Source organism: Neovison vison, chromosome 8 (genome assembly GCF_020171115.1).
Source record: "Neovison vison isolate M4711 chromosome 8, ASM_NN_V1, whole genome shotgun sequence".
Lineage (NCBI taxonomy): Eukaryota > Metazoa > Chordata > Mammalia > Carnivora > Mustelidae > Neogale > Neogale vison.
Genome location: NC_058098.1, coordinates 125,736,181 through 125,752,357, shown reverse-complemented (window position 1 = coordinate 125,752,357; position 16,177 = coordinate 125,736,181). Strand labels below are relative to the sequence as shown.

At 43.9% G+C, this 16,177-nt stretch overlaps 1 protein-coding gene across 1 annotated transcript; it reads right to left on the bottom strand.

The window, feature by feature from the left end:
* Positions 1–5,983: 5,983 nt before the first annotated feature.
* On the bottom strand, positions 5,984–13,288 carry LOC122915802 (WD repeat and coiled coil containing). The gene is made up of 3 exons (XM_044262547.1): positions 11,457–13,288; positions 8,297–8,414; positions 5,984–6,901 (listed from the first exon to the last, which is right to left on the bottom strand). Exons 1-3 carry the CDS (start codon positions 13,281–13,283, stop codon positions 6,774–6,776), a joined length of 2,073 nt encoding a protein of 690 aa, XP_044118482.1. The 5' UTR covers positions 13,284–13,288; the 3' UTR covers positions 5,984–6,773.
* Positions 13,289–16,177: the final 2,889 nt, after the last annotated feature.

Genomic DNA, 16,177 nt, shown 5'->3' with positions numbered 1-16,177 from the left:
GTTACTTGGAATGGGACAGAAAATTCTCCCCAGATATGGCTGGGTGTGGCTCTAACCCACGTGGCAACTGACAGAGGTGCCTGTGAGATATCTGAGTTGTGTCTGTGTGTCAGTTTGTGCACTCCTACAGGACTCCGTTCAGCTGGGTACAGACTTCCGTGTTCACCTAGTGTTTCTTTGGGACAACACTGGTACATAAGCAAGGAAATCATGTTACACGCTAATTGTTCCTTAATATAGTAACTGTGTTGGAGGGAATTTGTGTTTTCAAAACAAGCATTGTAACAGAACTGATTGTATATGTGTGTGAGTGTAAACAACAGAAATCCTAAATGATCTCATAAACATTCAAGGAATGAAATAAATATTTTAAAGTAGTCCCAAGGGCGCCTGGCTGGCTCAGTGGGTTAAAGTAGTCCCACAAAGTAAACATGAGATCCAAATGATATTACCAAGGGCTATCAGACTTTCATAAAGGATCATTTCATTCCTTCTGGAAATTTTTTCAGGAAAGAAAAAAAAGCACAGATCCTGCAACTCATTATATCAGGCCAGAAGAACTTTGATACCAAAACCAGACAAGCAAAGTAAAAAAGAAAGGGAATTTACAGGCTGATCTTGAACACAGAACATGGAAATAAGAATCTGAAGCAAAATATTAGTAAACTGAGTCTGGCAATTTCTAAAAAAATAAACCCATCATGAACACATTGGGTTTGTTCTAAGAATGACAAGTTTGTTGCACATGAGAAAAAATCTGTCAAGTGAAACTTACCTCATTAACAGATCAAAGGAGGAAAAAAGTTGTGTTCTCAATAGATATAGAATCATTTGATAAAAAGCTAATACCCACTCATGATAAAAGTACTAAGCAAACCAAGAGGAAAAGGAAATTTTTAAACCTGAGAAAGGATAGCTACCAAAACCCTATAGTAAGCATCATTCTTAATAGTGAAATAGTCCCTTTAAAATCAGGAATAGGGGACGCCTGGATGGCTCAGTTGGTTGGACGACTGCCTTCGGCTCAGGGCGTGATCCTGGAGTCCCGGGATCGAGTCCCGCATCGGGCTCCCAGCTCTATGGGGAGTCTGCTTCGCTCTCTGACCTTCTCCTCGCTCGTGCTCTCTCTCACTGTCTCTCTCTCTCTCAAATAAATAAATAAAATCTTTAAAAAAAAAATAAAATAAAATCAGGAATAGGGGTGCCTGGGTGGCTCAGAGGGTTAAGCCTCTGCCTTCGGCTCAGGTCATGATCTCAGGGTCCTGGGATCGAGCCATGCATCGGGCTCTCTGCTTGGTGGGAAGGCTGCCTCCCCCTCCCTCTCTCTGCCTACTTGTTATCTCTCTCTCTCTCTCTGTCAAATAAATAAATAAAATCTTTAAAAAAAAAAAAGAAAGGAAGAAACAAAATTGCCATTATTTGTAAATGATATGATTACCTACACAGAAAACCCAAGAATCTACAGATAAATTATTAGAATAAAGGAGTATAGCCACGGGGCACCTGGGTGGCTCAGTGGGTTAAAGCCTCTACCTTCAGCTCAGGTCATGATCCCAGGGTCCTGGGATCAAGCCCCGCATCGGGCTCTCTGCTCGGTGGGGAGCCCCCTTCCCCTCTCTCTCTGCCTGCCTCTCTGCCTACTTGTGATCTCAGTCTGTCAAATAAATAAATAAAATCTTAAAAAAAAAAAAGAGTATAGGCAGATAGTTGGACATAAAATCAACAAGAACAAACTACATTTGTATATGCCAGCAACAGTTATAAAACAATTTTTAAACAGTAGCAACAAAAAAATATAAAATACCTAGAAATAAATGAACAGGATGTGAAAAGACTTCTGCTTTTGGCCATGAGGGACTAGTAGAGACCAGACCTAGTCTCTCAGCTGAAGCAATTAAGAAAAACTGGAGAAAATATATGAAACAACAGTTTTCAAGATGCTGGGCATGAAGCAACAAAGGAGGAATCTCTGAACAATGGGAAACAAAGGAGGTGACGTTTAAGATTAGCCCAGCTTGTTTTCTGGAGTTTCCAGATGACGGTAAAGAGAACCATCCGGAACCCAGAGGACTCTAAGCTGAGAAGATGAGTTGGGGACACCAAAGTGGCTAGGGTTTGCAGGACAGTATATTGGGTGGGAGGGAGCTACACTGACAGAAAACTCAGAGGGGTCCCCTCAAGTACTCAACAGAATGTTGAATAAAGAAATAAATGGGGGAGCACCTGGGTGGCTCAGTCGGTTAGGCCTCTGCCTTCGGTTCAAGTCATGATCCCAGGGTCCTGGGACTGAGCCACATGTTGGGCTCCCTGCTCTGCAGGAAGCCTGTTTCTCCCTCTCCCACTCCTTCTGCTTGTGTTCCTTCTCTCACTGTGTCTCTCTCTCTCTCTGTCAGATAAATAAATAAAATCTTAAAAAAAAAAAGGTGAAAGGAAAAGCTTTCATAAAGGGAAAGATTGATAAATGTGACTTCCTTAAAATGAATGATGTATTCAACAAAACCCAATATAAAGAGAAAAGACAAGACACAAACTGGGTGAAGCTATTAGCCACATGCATTAACAACACCTAGAATATAAAAAGAATCCCTACAACTCAAGAAGAAAAAGACAATCCATTAGAAATTGGGGCAAAAGAAACAAACAGGGATTTTGCAAAAGAGAAAACCCAAATGGCCAATAAACACATGAAAGATGCTCAGTGTCCTTGGTGGTCTGGAAGTAAAAATTAGGATCATAATGAGAAGCCACTTAAAACTACTCCATTGTCCCAAGAAGCCTTGAGCATGAAAAACAATAGGAACTCTGATACATCGCTTCTGGGAGTGAAGACTGATGCAACCATCTAAGAAAATAATTTTAATTTACACATCCCCTGTGCTCCAGCAATCCCACATCTATGTCAAAGACCCTAGGCAGAGGGCGGGGATGGCTCAGTCGGTTAAGCGTCTGACTCTTGATTTTGGCTCAGGTCAGGACCTCACAGTTGTGAGACTGCACCCCACCCCACGTGGGGCTCCCCGCACAGCATGGAGTCTGCTTGAGAGCCCTCCCACCCAGGCTCACAAGGGTGCCTACACTCAGGGGCTCTCTCTCTGAAAATAAAGACAATTAAGAAAAAAAAAGACCCTAGAGAGACTTCTCAAATACTTGCTTCAGGACATACTTAGCAAGACTATTCAAGGCAATATTGTTTATAATTGCAAAAATAAAACCAGGGAATGGTACCAATGTGCACAGTAGGAAAATGGATATATTATGGTAACTCAAAACAGCAAAAATAATAGAACAAACAACATAACAAGCATGATTCTTAGAAATGATATTGAGGGAAAAACGTTAAGCTGCAGAGGACTATATACAATATAACACCATTGTATAAAGCTCAAATACAAGAGGACATAAACACTATGTTGTTTAGGCCAATGTGTGTAGGTGGTTGCTGTAAAAAAAAGGAATGAATGATCACTACAACAATCAAGAAGATTAGTTACCTCTGGGGTAGAGTTCTCTCTATAGAAAAGGATCCAGAATGGTTTCTAGTAAACTGGTTCTTAAATTAGGCAGTAAGTGGGGCACCTGGGTGGCTCAGTGGGTTAAGCCTCTGCCTTTTGCTCGGGTCATGATCTCAGGGTCCTGGGATTGAGCCCCACATCTGGCTTTCTGCTCAGCAGGGGGCCTGCTCCCCACCCCCCACTCTCTGCCTGCTGCTCTTCCTACTTGTGATCTCTCTCTCTCTGTCAAATAAATAAATAAAATCTTAAAAAAAAAAATTAGGCAAGAGGTGGCTCATTGTATTATTAAGCTTTCCTGGGGCACCTGGGTGGCTCAGTTGGCTAAGCAGCTGCCTTCAGCTCAGATCAAGACCCTGGGGTCCTGGGATTGAGCCCCGCGTCCAGCTACTGGCTTAGGAGGGAATCTGATTCTCCCTCTCCCTCGACTACTCCCCCTGCTTGTGCTCTCTGTTAAAAAATAAATAAAATTTTTTAAAATTAAGCCTTCTTATACTTCGTATGTATTGTGTATATCAAACAACACTCATACAAAATTTAGAAAAATTTGGGCACCAAATGGGATTTGTAAATAATGTTTTTCCCTATGCAAAATATTCTCAACAGAACATTTAACAATAATTAAAAGATTATAGCTCTTCTGTCCCTATATCCGAAGCCAGCAAATACTGGATTATCTTCTATTGCTCCAATGACTATAATAATAGCAGAGGCCAGGGCGCCTGGGTGGCTCAGTCATTAAGCGTCTGCCTTCGGCTCAGGTCACAATCCCAGAGTCCTGGGATCAAGCCGCACATCGGGCTCCCTGCTCAGCAGGAGGCCTGCTTCTCCCTCTCCCACTTCCCCTGCTTGTGTTCCCTCTCTCACTATCTCTTTCTCTCTCTCTCTCTCTCTCTCTCGGTCAAATAATAATAATAATAATAAGAAGAAGAATAGCAGCAGCAGAGGCCAAGGAGGTATTTTTCATAGGATAGTTGTCATGGAATCAGACTTGTTATAAAAAAAAAATACATAATTTAGGGACGCTTGGGTAGCTCAGTTGGTTAAGCTGCTGCCTTCAGCTCGGGTCATGATCCCAGCGTCCTGGGATCAAGTCCCACGTCGGGCTCCTTGCTTAGCAGGGAGCCTGCTTCTCCCTCTGCCTCTGCCTGCTTCTCTGTCTGCCTGTGCTCACTCTCTCTGACAAATAAATAAATAAAATCTTTAAAAAAATACATAATTTATGTGCCAGACTGTCCACAAGAAGAAATACAAAGACAATGTCCACAAACATAAAACCAAGAACTTTGCTTTCTACCAGCAATGCTTGCAGAGAAAATACCATCAGAACATTTAAAACGGCCACAACAAGCATTAGTGATTTTATGGACTCATTCACAGGACTCTGACTAGGGAAATGGCAGTCATAACCTGTACGTACCTTGAGGCACCGGCACTGATCTTCCTATGGGGTCCCCAAGCCCCCCAGGCTTCCTAATCGTGTGCTTTTATCCCGCCCAGACACTTTCTCTGCAAGAGGAGCCAGGCCTCAGGCTGTCCTCAGCCACGGCTCTCAGGCACCTGATTACAGACCAGCGGCCCCACTTCCATTATCCCAGCAGCCGCTAATGCATTTAAACCACAAGATGGGCCCTTGCCTCATCCCTCTCCCAGCTCCATCTTCATAAACGGGAACAGACAGACAGGAGTCCCCAAGGGTATGAAACCTTTCCAGATAATTTTCAAGGAGAGTGGGGAGCGGGGCATGCGTCGGTGCTAATGGAACCTCTATGGCCGAGGCAATTTCTCCGCAGAGCTGCCCTGACCAGCCACACACTCATCGATCTGTCAGGCGTCTGTCCCTGGAATTTATGATTCTGTTTGAGAAGCGGTGTGTCTGTGTCAAGTTGCAATCAGGGCTCTCTCCATTTACTAAGTTGGCACTTGAGTCCGTAATTATAAGCTGGTACTCTTTACCTACCTCAGATTCACTGAAATTTCCAGTTTTCTGAATGACGACTGTCTCTCACAGACTCTTTGCTGATCTCTAAGACTTGAACGGTGGGAAAAGAAAAACATCAACATTGAAGTGACAGTTGAAGTAAGGGAACTGACTACTGGGAGAAAAATAGGACATTTTTATGATCCCCCAACTGGAATTAAAAAAAAAAAAAGCATTTCAGGGAGAAAATCGGGGGTGGCAATAGCACGAAATCATGCCTTAGACCTCACGGTGCTTGCCGTCGCACCCTAATATAAGCACACACTCGAGTGGGGTCCAGCGGGGTCAAAGCACTTGAAATTTCATTTGAAATTTGCCCAGGGCTAGTTTTTAGGAGTATCTGGACCTTAGTTCGCCAAAAGTTTGTTTTTTTTTGTTTGTTTTTTAAGATTTTATTATTTATTTGACAAAGAGATCACCAGGAGGCAGAGAGGCAGGCAGAGAGAGAGGAGGAAGCAGGCTCCCCGCTGAGCAGAGAGCCTGATGCGGGGCTCGATCCCAGGACCCTGGGATTAGGACCTGAGTCGAAGGCAAAGGCTTAACCCACTGAGCCACCGAGGTGCCCCTCACCAGAACTTTTTAAGGAGGCAAGATAGTTAGGCTTAAACTCTGGAAGGTCCAGCCAACATCAGAAGTACTTCCTGTTCTAGGTAGCTCTGGGGACAGAGGTCAATCGATTTTTTTGTCTTCTTTTGAGCTCTGCTGATTGCTGCTGGTTTGGGTTAAGAAGGATATGCCAGAGCCTATGTTCTCCAGGACCTCTTGCTCTCATCTCTAAGCCAAGAAAATGATCTAAAACAACGTTAAAATACCTTTTAAGTGCTTCTAAGACAGCTTTAACGGTTTGGGGCAAGGGACAGAAAGCCTCAAAGAAACCGAAAAACACGATCCCTATGGCACCAGAATACTGTTTTGTTCTGGGAATCCTGCCCTTAGACAAAACCACACAGTCTCGAATACGTCAACAACCACTTTTTGAGCCATCTACCAAAGACTGAGCTCTGCTAGACAGCAGGGAGCTGCAGCCCGGGGGTCGCCGTACAGGAGACAAGGAGGAAAAGCAGCCGAGGCAACCAAGGCAGGGGCTTCACCTCTGAGCGACAGTGCGGATCCCAGCCGAGGAGAGTCCACGGTGGACAACAGCTCTCCTCTGAGTGGCCTCACGTGCAGCAAATACTGCACAAAGAAGCATCAGGCCGTACTGCCTAAATGGGTGGGTTATCCAGCGGCGTCCTCACTCTGGACAGTCAGACTCTCCCAAGACTTCGAGAGAAGGAGCAGGATTAAGGCTCTAAGAGACAGTCCGTGAAGACCTTTGAGCTGCCGTCTCTGATGGTTACTTCCTGAGTGGCCGTGAAAGTTAACGGGATAAAGCCTTCGCTGTCTGCACAGAGAAGGATCCAGTGTGAGTCTGCAGAGTGAAATAAACACACAGGCAATTTAGGATATCTCGTCTTAGTCTATGAAGAAAAAGAAGACAAATACTTTTTTTGAGGGTAAGAAGAGAGCAGTTGATAGTATTGAACTGATCGTTCTAAGACCGTGCAGATAAGTGGGGAGACGGAAGGACTGAGTACTGCTGAGGGGGACGTCATACGGCAGGAGTGGGCACTGATGGCACTGATGGCATAGGCATGGCTGGGGACACTCATCTTTACCCAGGTGAGGCACTTAACACGCAGGGCTACGCACAGGATTGTGTATGTGGCACACACGTGTTAGGGGTTGTGCATGGAGTGTCCCTATCTACACGTTTTTAAGCAGTTTCTCCAGGAACAATGTGAAAGTGGGAACAGCTACTCTCTGGAGGAACCTTTATTCTTCAGAGCCAACCTCTAGACACCTAAGCACACAGAGGGGCTAGACTAGAATGGTCCGGATAATCCTGAATGGTTTGTTCTGGGGTAACCCAAGGCCAGTGGCCTTACCGCACGCCTGGACCCATTCTAATTTTTTCAAATCTACTGTGCCTCACCTTTGACCTTGTAATTTCACTTCTGAAAATCTGTACTTTCTAAGGGCCACCTGTGAAATATGCAGAGAGGTTTTTACTAGGGCTATGTAGGATGCTGAACGCTGGAAACCACTGAAAGGTCCGAGAAATATGGCAAAGTAAAATACAGTACACTCAGAATAGAATATTAACCCCACCTAGGACAAATGACAATTATGACATCATATCACAAATTCATGTGTCAAAACAGAAAATGCTGGTGCTACAATGTTATGAGGGGAAAAAAGAAATGGATTTCATGTTCACCATAGTGGCTATCGCGAGAAGAATGAGGCATAAAAAACCCAGCGTGCTGGGCACCTGGTAAAGTGGACATGGCTCAGTTTGCTGGCATTTAGGGATGCCCTTAATCCCGTGTGTGCTGCATATTAAAACGACAATTCCTTTAAGAAAAACTCTGTAATGCTGCTAGGATCTCTGTGTTTAGTGCAACAGGTACCTATGTCATTCTTTTTTGTGTCATTCCTCTGCAGCTGTTATATATTGCTTGGTAACTCCTCTAGTTTTTTCCTGCGTACTTTCAGGGCTTCCACTTAGGCTGTAAGTTCCTTAAGGGCAGAACCCATATTTTCCATGTGTTTTGGCACCTTATGATAGACTTGCGTATACAGCAGACAATGCACAATTCTCGTGAACCATCTCGTGAATCACGGAGGGGTTCGTACACTTCATCTTCATTATCAGTGAAACTTAACAAAACAGATGGGAGAGGGAAGGGTTGTGGGGTAGAGCCAGTATCTGAATTCTGAGTACTTGAGTACTCAGCCAATATCTGAATATCTGAGTACCTACCATGGAGCATTTCGATGAGAGAGAGGCCGAAAGTCTGCTGAACTGTCTTCAGACTTAATTTGCCATTGCAGAGGAGCATGGCTCTTTTTTCAACGGCAGGACCTACACAGTAAGATTTCTTCACATATAAAAATAAAAGTTGTTAAACTGATTGCAAAAGCAATAGAGTTAACATTTCTTAAGAACAGAATGTGTAAGTAGTTTTTTACTATCTTTATAACTAGACCAATTGTGGGATGCCTGGGTGGCTCAGTCAATTAAGCATCTGCCTTTGGCTCTGGTCATGATCCCAAGGTCCTGGGATGCAGCCCTGCACTGGGCTCCCTGCTCAGTGGGGAGCCTGCTTCTCCCTCTCCCTCTGCTCCTGTCCCCACTAGTGTGCATGCACTCGCTCTCTCTCTCCTTCCCTCTAATAAATAAATAAAATCTTTAAAAAGAAAAGAGTAACTAGACCAGTTGTAAATAAGGAGATTTTGGCTACACTATTTTTTTTTTAAGATTTTATTTATTTATTTGACAGAGAGAGATCACAAGTAGGCAGAGAGGCAGGCAGAGAGAGAGAGGGGGAAGCAGGCTCTCCACTGAGCAGAGAGCCCGATGCGGGGCTCGATCCCAGGACCTTGGGATCATGACCCGAGCCGAAGGCAGAGGCTTTAACCTACTGAGCTACCCAGGCTCCCCTTGGCTACATTATTTAACACAACAAAAGAATTAGATCTCAAAATATTTATGGGTTAAATACCATGACATTCTTACCTAAAATATTTTAGGAAATTAAAAAATAAAAAGTAATTATGGCAAAACATGTTAACAACTGTTAAATCCATATGGCAGATATTAAAAGGATTTCCTTATGTAGTCTTTATTTATGTTTACAATTTTTCATAATAAAGAGTATATGTTTGAAAATTTTCACAATAAAAAATTTAATTCAGTTTTAAACTATTCTCTGCTTCTTTAAAAAACCTATATCCTTGAGTTGGTCAAACAGTAGTACTTTTTTTTTTTTAACCCACTGAGCCACCCAGGCGCCCCTTATTTTTTTTATTTGAGAGGGAGGGAGAGAGAGAGAGAAAAAGCAAGAGCACAAGAGCAGGGGGAGGGAAAAGCAGACTCCCTGATGAGTAGGGAATCTCATATGGGGTTTGATCCCAGGATGCTAGGACAGTAAGGCAGCTGCTTAACCGACTAAGCCATCCAGGCGCCCCCAAACAATAGTTATTTTAAGAAAAAACTAATTAGGGGCTCCCGGGTGGCTCAGTCATTAAGCTGGCTGCTTTCAACTCAGGTCATGATCCCCGTGTCCTGGTACTGAGCCCCACATTGGGCTCCTGGCTCAGCGGGAAGCCTGCTTCTCCCTCTCCCACTCCCCCTGCTTATGTTCTCTCTCTTGCTGTGTCTCTATCAAATAAATAAAATCTTAAAAAAAAAGAAAAAACTAATTAAAATTTCTCTTCTTGACCATATTAAACAATATGTATATTTGTATATTTGTATACAAATTTGTATATTACGTATCAATGATTTTGATACCAACTTTCTGCAAATATCTTTTAAGATGAAGATACAGAAGTCCACAGTAATCAAATTAGTATGATATCAGTAATGTTCTAGATAAAGAGATCAGCATTCTAGTAGTCACAGTATGGAGAATCCAGAAATAGATCCCAGTATATTAAGTTTATAGATAACAAATGGGGTAGATCAAGTTCAGTGGGATTAAATACACATTTTTTTTTCTTAATTTTTTAAGTAAGCTCTATGCCCAGTGTGGGCTTTGAACTCAAGACCCTGAGTGGACCATGCACCAAAATTTAATGAAAGATTAAAAACTTAAGTGCAAAAACTGATGTAATGGGGCGCCTGGGTGGCTCAGTGGGTTAAAGCCTCTGCCTTCGGCTCAGGTCATGATCCCAGAGTTCTGGGATCAAGCCCCACATCAGGTTCTGTGCTCAGCAGGGAGCCTGCTTCCTCCTCTCTCTCTCTCTCTCTGCCTGCCTCTCTGCCTACTTGTGACCTCTGTCTGCCAAATAAATAAATAAAATCTTTAAAAAAAAACTGATGTAATAAAATAATGCAAGAGAATCTAGACTATTACATGTATATGAATTTTTATAATCTACAAAAACCTCTTATGAACTGGTAACTGAATAGGAAAAAAATGAGCAATGGGCAATTCATCGTCAGTTGGCCAAAAACCACAAAGACATACTCAAATTCACTAAAAGTAAAGGAAATACAAGTGAATAAAAGTGAAGAGCACTTCACACTTCCCAGACTGGTGGGGCTGTGAGGAAAAGGACAGTCTCACAGGTTGAAAAGGGGCATGTGATGATGCAGTAAGTAAAAAATCTTTGAGAGGCAATCTGGCAACTCTCGGAAAAGTAGAAACATACATATATACTCTTCAAATTAGCACTTCCAGTTCTGGGAACCAACCCAACAGAAATAGAAGTAGGAGTGCAAATAGCTACACATAAGGGCACTACTACAGCATGACTGGGAGTGACTGACGACACGGAAATGAAGAGCTGAAGTCAGCTGGAATGTTCACCAAGGGCCCTCCGCATCTAGAGACCTATGTATACACAGAAGTGTGTAAGATTGTAGGAGCAGGAACTAAATAACGGAGGGAGCCACCTTAAGTTGTGAGTTAAAGTGAGTTATAGCGGGGGTGGGGTGGGGGGCCGGGCCAAGTTCAATGGGAAGAGAAAATGTTCATGATAAAAACAGATAAGATACGATTCCATTCACATAATATGATATGAATGCTTCCCTCTCCCTCTCTCTCTGCGGGCCTCTTTAACATGCGTTAAATCTTTCTAAATCAACCTAACCTTTCTGCAATGCACAAGGAAAAGTTCCCCACAGTGAAACAGCACAATAAGGAGAATTCTATTTTTTTCTTCCGAAATGTAAATGGCCAGGATGAGTACAATCGTTCCTATTTTACACCATGCGGGTGATACAATCCCAGCGCATGCCGGCATGCGTGCCCATCTGGCTGGCAGCCAACCGCCCTGGAGAGGCAGAACGACTTGCCTGTAATGTAACTCGCTCAGGTCAGGGAAGTTGGGCTACAACACCATCTTGTTCAACAATGAGTTTTTCTTGCCGGTACCCGCTGGGTATAGGGGGAGCCCCTCAATGGGAAAGTTACCTGATAAGTCACGTGCACATAGGGCAGATCCTGAGAGAGAGGATACGCAGCCGAGGACCTCTCCTTTTGTAGAAGTTCTGTGAGTTCGGAGAGACGTCGCTGCACTTCCGTCAGGGTCCTAGATAAAATTTCGATTTCCTTAGACAGCTGGGAAATTTCCTTTTCCCTTTGTATGTACTTGCTTGGAGGCCAGTCAGGAGGTGCGGGAGTTAGGGCGGGCTGGGGTGTGGGGCCGGATCTGGGCCGTGGCCGTGAGCGGTTAACAGGCTGGGTAGCTACAGTGTCAAGGGCGAAGGAGCCGTCCCAGACCCTGGCCGGAGGACTTCTGATTTCTTCAATAAGGGGTCTTCCGGGCCGCCCGCTTTGCCCACTGCCATTAGCTGTTAAGAGCCCTCTGTTTGGGGGACAAAAATCTGGGGAAAGACTCTCAATTCGCTTTTTTCCGTCTGTTTTATTTAACAGAGTACTGAGAGTTGAGCCTCCCTTCTGGTTTTCACCCACTGTTACTGGAAATTCTTCCAACGTTACTTCCCTAACGATCAAACGAAGGATATACTGATCAGTCTTTGAAGAAGGAAGAAATGCCGCATCAGTGGGCTTCTGTCTTCCTACCAAAATTAATAGTAACTTATCTGTCAAGAAACATATACCTTTTGGCTTTTCACTTCTCTCTAATTGAATCTGCCGCGTGTTTGGCACACGCGAGGGAATGACAGAATAGATAAAAATGACATTGTAAGTACTGGAAGCCACCGCGACCACCTGGGCTTTAGGATTAAAGGCTATTAGATCAGGAGCCAGAATGCCGGGAATGGTGACTTTTTTGGTCTGCGTGACTTCTTTCTCAAAGGTCACAAGGACCAAATGTGAGGCATCCAGGCCAGTTCCTGTCAAGCAGTCCTTTTTTCTTAGACAAATAAGAGAACTACCCTCCACCTTGGAGGTATTGAAATGTATATGAGTTAGATCTAGAGGATCTGAAAAGGAAGGAGAAACAGGAGAACCCGAGGTCTCAAAATTCGTCTCGGAATCAACGGCCCCATGATCCCCGGTGGGTGCCCCTTCAGGAACGGGTGAAGCACACAGACGAGTGTCTTCCCCACCAGGCGGGACGTCCGTGGTTTCAGACGCATTTAAGCCACAAATCTTATCTAGTGGAAGCTCAGTGGCTACAGCGACCTGTGAGTCCGCGGTGGCCCTGATGCAGCGCACGTAGCTGTCCACATCAAACACCGGGTAGAAGGAGCACCTGCACAGAGTCTTCTGAGCGCTGTCCCAAATATAGGAATGCAGGCTGCTGCCAACTGCCACCACCAGCCTCCGGCCATCCCGGGTCCAACAGCCACAGTGAATGAGGCCCCCGGTGTCGATGTCCGCTTTCACCGGGGGAATGTCACCGTGGATACTTGGGAAGACGGACACAGCCTGTGCTGTCAACACAGCCAGGACAGCACTCTTTGGATGCCACACACAGCCCTGGGGAAGGACGGGGTGTGATTCTCTAATCTCACAGGTCCGCGACATCAGCCACTGGCTTGTCTCCGTAGTGCTGGGACACAGCTGCCCCACAGTGACATAATTCTTGTGCCAGACGGCGAGCAGAGCAGGCACGTCAGCCACGCCAGGGGGTGCCCAGGACACTCCATATACGTGTTCAAACTGTGCAATGACCTTGGAGTCCCCGAACCTGGCCTCTCCACCGTGAAGCTGTAAATCAGTCAGGATGACCTGGTGCCCATCAGTCCAGACAAGGCCGTGGATGGGGTGGATCGCCTGATGCAAGGCGTTCAGCCCCGTCCTGAGAAGTCTTCCTTTTCCCAATTCCATCGTTTTGGTTACAGGTTGCCTGAAATCAGCAAGAAGGAAAGACTTACCAGGAGAATATAATCAGACAAATGCAAAATATAGGACATTTTACAAGACAGTTGGCTTAGGCTCAGTGGGTTGAGCCGCTGCCTTCTGCTTGGGTCATGATCTCGGGGTCCTGGGATCGAGTCCCACATCGGGCTCTCAGCTCAGCGGGGAGCCTGCTTCCCTCTCCCTCTCTCTCTGCGGGCCACTCTAACTACTTGTGATCTCTGTCAAATTAATGAATAAGACATTAAAAAAATAAATAAATAAATAAAAGATACTACTGAGCCATAACAAGCAAATGCAATACATAAACTTTGATTGGCTTTTGCATTGAGGAAATAAACATTTTTTTTAAATGTTTTAAAATTTATTTACTTGTCAGAGAGAGAGAGAGAGAGAGAGAAAGAACGAGCACAAGCAGGGTTGTTGCTGAGCAAGGAGCCCAATGTGGGGCTCCATCCCAGGACCCTGGGATCCTGACCTGAACCAAAGGCAGACGCTTAACTGCCTGAGTCACCCACGTGCCCCAAGGAAATAAAATTTTCTATTAAAAAAAGATATTTTTAGAATTGGAGAAATCTGAATGTGCAATGGATAATAGAAGATATTGTGGAGTTATTCATTTTCTTAAGTGTGAGCATGGTCTTGTGGGTTTGTAGGAGAATGTCCTTACCATTGAAATATGATGCTGAAGTATTTGGGGTAAAGTGCCATGATGCCTATAGTTTGTTTTCAAATGGTTTAGTAAAAAACAGAAACATGAAACCCCATACATTTTATAGAGAAATGCAGAGAGAGCAAATGGATGTACCAAAACGTTAATAATTCTTGAATTTAGATTGAGGGTATTTTGGCATGGTACTTTCAACCTAAAAAGTTTCATATTTAAAAATTGAGGGGCGCCTGGGTAGCTCAGTCAGTTAAGTGTCCAAATCTCGATTTCGGCTCAGGTCATGATCTGGGGGTTGTGAGATGGAGCCCCACGTTGTCATTGTTGTCGTATTTGTTGGGCTCTGAGCTCAGCAGGGAGCCTGAGGATTCTCTCTCTCCCTTTCCCTCCGCCTCTCCCACCACTCACATTTTCTCTTTGAGCCAAAACAAAACTGAGGAAGACTTCTTTCACCACCTAATTTCTATTCTTTTCCTGCCAAATCATATTAATTGATATCCCTGACTTTATTAGCACTTAATTCTTCAATTCCCTTCAAAATGGCTTTTTCAATTAATCATTTGTGATTAATCAATTAATCATATTAATTGACATCCCCAACTTTATTAGCACTTATTTCCTCAATTCCCTTCAAAATGCCTTTTCCTCCACAGTGAAATGACACTCAAAAAAGTCGCTGTTGGGGGCACCTGGGTGGCTCAGTTGGTTAAGTGTCTGCCTTCAGCTCAAGTCATGAGCTCAGGGTCCTGGGATCGAGCCCTGCATCAGGCTCCCAAGTCTGCATCTCCCTCACCCATTCCCCCTGCCTGTGCTGTTTCCCTCTCTGTCAAATAAATGAATAAAATCTTAAAAAAGAAAAAGTCACTGTTGTTCTTTCTACTTCCTCATATTCAGATAGCACTTAATAATTTTCACACCATTTTCACATTCCCTATCATTTGCTCCTTGCAACCACCTTTCACAATAATGCAAAGTAGGTTAGGAAAGTATTATCTTCTATTTTCTCATTCTTAAGTTTTTTTCATGCATTTAAATTACTAAAGTAGTACATGCTCAATGCAATGAAATTCAGACAAACCAGAAGTGTCTAAAATAAGAGAAAATGTTTTTTCCTACTCTATGCCAACACCTCACCTCCCCAGTCTCAAATCCTTGATAAAAGCACTGTTAACAATTTGGTGTGTAGTCTTTGAAATCATTAAAGAAACCTACCAAAAATGAATAAATAAATAAATAGAATTTTAGTATGTGTAAAGTTTTTTTTTCTTTTATTTATTTTTAAAGATTTTTTTTTTTTTTAAATGTATTCATTTGAGAGAGACAGAGTGGGTGAGAGCACAAGCAGGGGGAGCGTCAGAGGGAAAAGCAGCCTGGATGCATCCACCCTGTGGTGCTGGATGCAGGGGGTTGATCCCAGGACTTGACCATGACCTGAGCTGAAGGCAGATGCCCAACTGACTCAACCAACCAGGTTCCCCAGTTTGTTTTTCTTTTCTTATTTATTTATTTATTTTTTAAAAAGGTTTATTTGTTTATTTATTTTTTTGACAGAGAGAGATAACATAAGCAGGGGGAGTGGGAGAGGGAAAACAGGCTTCCCACAAAGCAGGGAGCCTGATACGGGGCTCCATCCCAGGACCCCTGGGATCATGACCTGAGAAGGCAGATGCTTAACCACTGAGCCACCCAGGCACTCTGTTTTTCCTTTAAACAAAAAGTAGGGTGTAAGTCAAAGTTCCCGGGTACTAACAACAGAAGCCACTCTGGCTAATTAAAGCAAAAAAGCAAAGCAAAACTAAAACAAAACAAAAACAAAAACAAAAACCAAAAAAAAAGTCTCCAGAACTAGGCTCTGCAAACAAGCAAGAGCCAAGTGGGACCAGGCAGAACAAGTCATGGCCACCACTCTGTCTCCCACACATTAGCAGCTGAGAATCTAACTTCACTGCCCCTTCTTTGATGGCAATTGCTTAAGATCCCTAGGGGGGTCTAGGGGGAAACCTCCCACTGGCTAAGCCTAGCTTCATGCCCTGTTCTAGCTGCCAGGATGGGGAGAGGGTTTCCCCACAAAGGCTTCTGTAACAGGGAGCTGGGGCTCTGCCTCCCACCAAGACTCACACAACGGGCAGTTGCTTCCAAATCAGGGAAGGGGTTTTCAAAAAATGACAATTACTGCAAGGATCATGTTACATATTAT

Bases quoted from the DNA above. Each gene is read 5' to 3' on its own strand.
- LOC122915802 (XM_044262547.1), bottom strand. From the start codon at position 13,283: ATGGAATTGGGAAAAGGAAGACTTCTCAGGACGGGGCTGAACGCCTTG. The intron at 8,415-11,456 runs GTAACTTTCCCA...TTATATGTGAAG, and splicing joins ATGTGCACGTGACTTATCAG to AAATCTTACTGTGTAGGTCC. The intron at 6,902-8,296 runs GTAGGTACTCAG...TTCACTCTGCAG, and splicing joins TCTCATCGAAATGCTCCATG to ACTCACACTGGATCCTTCTC.